The 1926-nt window shown below is 47.2% G+C and overlaps 1 protein-coding gene across 1 annotated transcript in view; it reads right to left on the bottom strand.

Annotated features, from left to right (window-relative positions):
• The window catches only part of ELAC2 (elaC ribonuclease Z 2), a 12587-nt gene extending 11129 nt beyond the window's left edge, over positions 1-1458 (bottom strand). Inside the window, exons 1-3 of the mRNA XM_010008228.1 lie at positions 1396-1458; positions 746-803; positions 224-292 (exon numbers count right to left, since the gene is read on the bottom strand). Of these exons, the coding sequence (XP_010006530.1) occupies positions 224-292; positions 746-803; positions 1396-1458 (190 nt within the window). The remainder of the gene's footprint in view (positions 1-223; positions 293-745; positions 804-1395) is intronic.
• Positions 1459-1926: the final 468 nt, after the last annotated feature.

Here is a 1926-nt window from a genome sequence, read left to right as displayed (position 1 = left end):
TCTTCCTTCCCAGCAGTAACTCACTCAGTTGGCCACAGAAGCCAAATCCTCTGATGCTTCACTCCCTGCACTAAGGAACAAACCAATGCCCTGATTCAGCAGGTCTTGCCTCTTTGAAATACATCCTTCTGAGAAAAATGAGAACCTCTTCTTACTCAGGCTTGCAGGCAGCAGCCACTCCTGTAACCACCCTCAGCCTGGGTACTGAGCAAGTGCTGCTCACCTGTCAGAGGGATCTGGTGGACTGTCATGGTCTCATCTTTATACTCAGGCTCTGTGTGCAATTGCACAGCTGAAAACAGACCAGAAACCAGCATCAACAAGTTCATAAGAAGAGATGAACACCTGACAGAAATATCAGGAAAACACTTTTTTTCTTTCTTAAACAAAACCTGTTGAACATCCCCCTTCTTCTCTGCCCAATTGCAAAGACCCATCACTAACTGATGTTATCACCCACAGAAAGGTGCCCATGACACCACAGCAAGTTCCCTGGCAGACTCTGGAAGAAAACTGCCTTTACACTTGCTTTAACAGCCACACAGTCACACAGACTGACAGCAGCACAGCTGGAAACACTCTTCCTGTGATGGAGTTCAACAGTGTGTCAGAACAAATGGTTAAAGCTTTTTTTAAGTGGATCCAAAGCAGAGGCATTTTTTTTTCTGAAGCTGGCACTGGTCAGTGCAGCCTTGGCTACAGAAGTCACAGGTTCATGTAAGCTAAACATCACTGACCAACATACCTAAATCCATCCTTTTTAGGGGCCCAGGAAAGAGTCGAATTGCTTTCAAGTAGCTTTGCTGGAAAAGAGACAGCACATTAGGAGCCCAAGCAGGGCAATGACACTTTCAGCAGTCACAGCTGCTTTCAGTGAAGACAAATGCTCAAAACTGGGCAGCACAGAGACAGCCAGAAAGCACAGGGCAGCTGTCCCACCTCCAGTGGGCATTATTCAGTTAGAAAGAGAGAGGAAAATAAAGAACCATTCTTCCCTATCCCTTCCATCAACCTCATGAGTCAGCACATCTTGCAAGGAACTAAAACAATGCTGAGGATTGGAAATTTTCAGCTTAGTCATGGCAAGGATCACGTTAAGCAGGAGATCAGAGACCAAGTTTCTCTTAGAAGAAAACAAGAAGGGAAAGGAAAACAAAATACACCCTTTGCCAAAACATGATTTGCCAGAATATCAAGACAAGACAGTTTTAAGGAGCAGAAGTATAATGCTGTCTTGTAAGTAATTAAAGAGACTTGTTCTTTAAAGCAGCTCTTCTGGCAGAACCTTCAGGCTGGCACTAACTCAGACCAGCATTTACACCTGAATGATGATTCACTCCTCCCTCAATCCCAAGGCAAGTTTCAACATCCCTTCTGAAAGCCTCCCCCACTTACCAGCTTTGGTGGCCCTAGGAAAACACACCTCTGAAGCCCCATGGCCTTTAATGTGAGAATCATACCTAAAAGAAAGCACAGGAACAGTTTGATCACCCCACTAACCACTGGAGGATCACACAGGATCTTAGCACCCAGGAGTGCTGCACTTCCCTAGGAAGGCCAGAATGGAACAGATCCAAATTCAGTTTTGCCTCATCTCTGTAGCAGTTTCCATGCTCAAGAAAATACCCACCACTCAGAACAAACCACCAGAACAGATTGTTCACCCCCTCCTCTCTTGGAAGATTTCAGGACTTTCAATAGGCAAGATGCTGAGCATCTCAGCAAATCTGCTCTCACCTCACCCTGCTCTGACGCCAGGGCTGGGCCAGAACCTTCTGTAGGTCCCTTTGAAGTCAGATCAGCCTGACTCACAAACTGCCCTCCCTGCTGGCAGTGCCTTGACACTCCCGCTTTGGGGGAGCTGAAGCCACGTGCGCTGGGGAGGCAGCACCTCCCCACCCACGTGTCCCTGAGCACCCCCCTCAC

This window comes from Chaetura pelagica, unplaced genomic scaffold (genome assembly GCF_000747805.2).
Source record: "Chaetura pelagica isolate M959 unplaced genomic scaffold, ChaPel_1.0 scaffold471, whole genome shotgun sequence".
NCBI lineage: Eukaryota > Metazoa > Chordata > Aves > Apodiformes > Apodidae > Chaetura > Chaetura pelagica.
The sequence above is the reverse complement of the archived record's forward strand: the minus strand, read 5'-3'. Positions and strand labels throughout refer to the sequence as shown.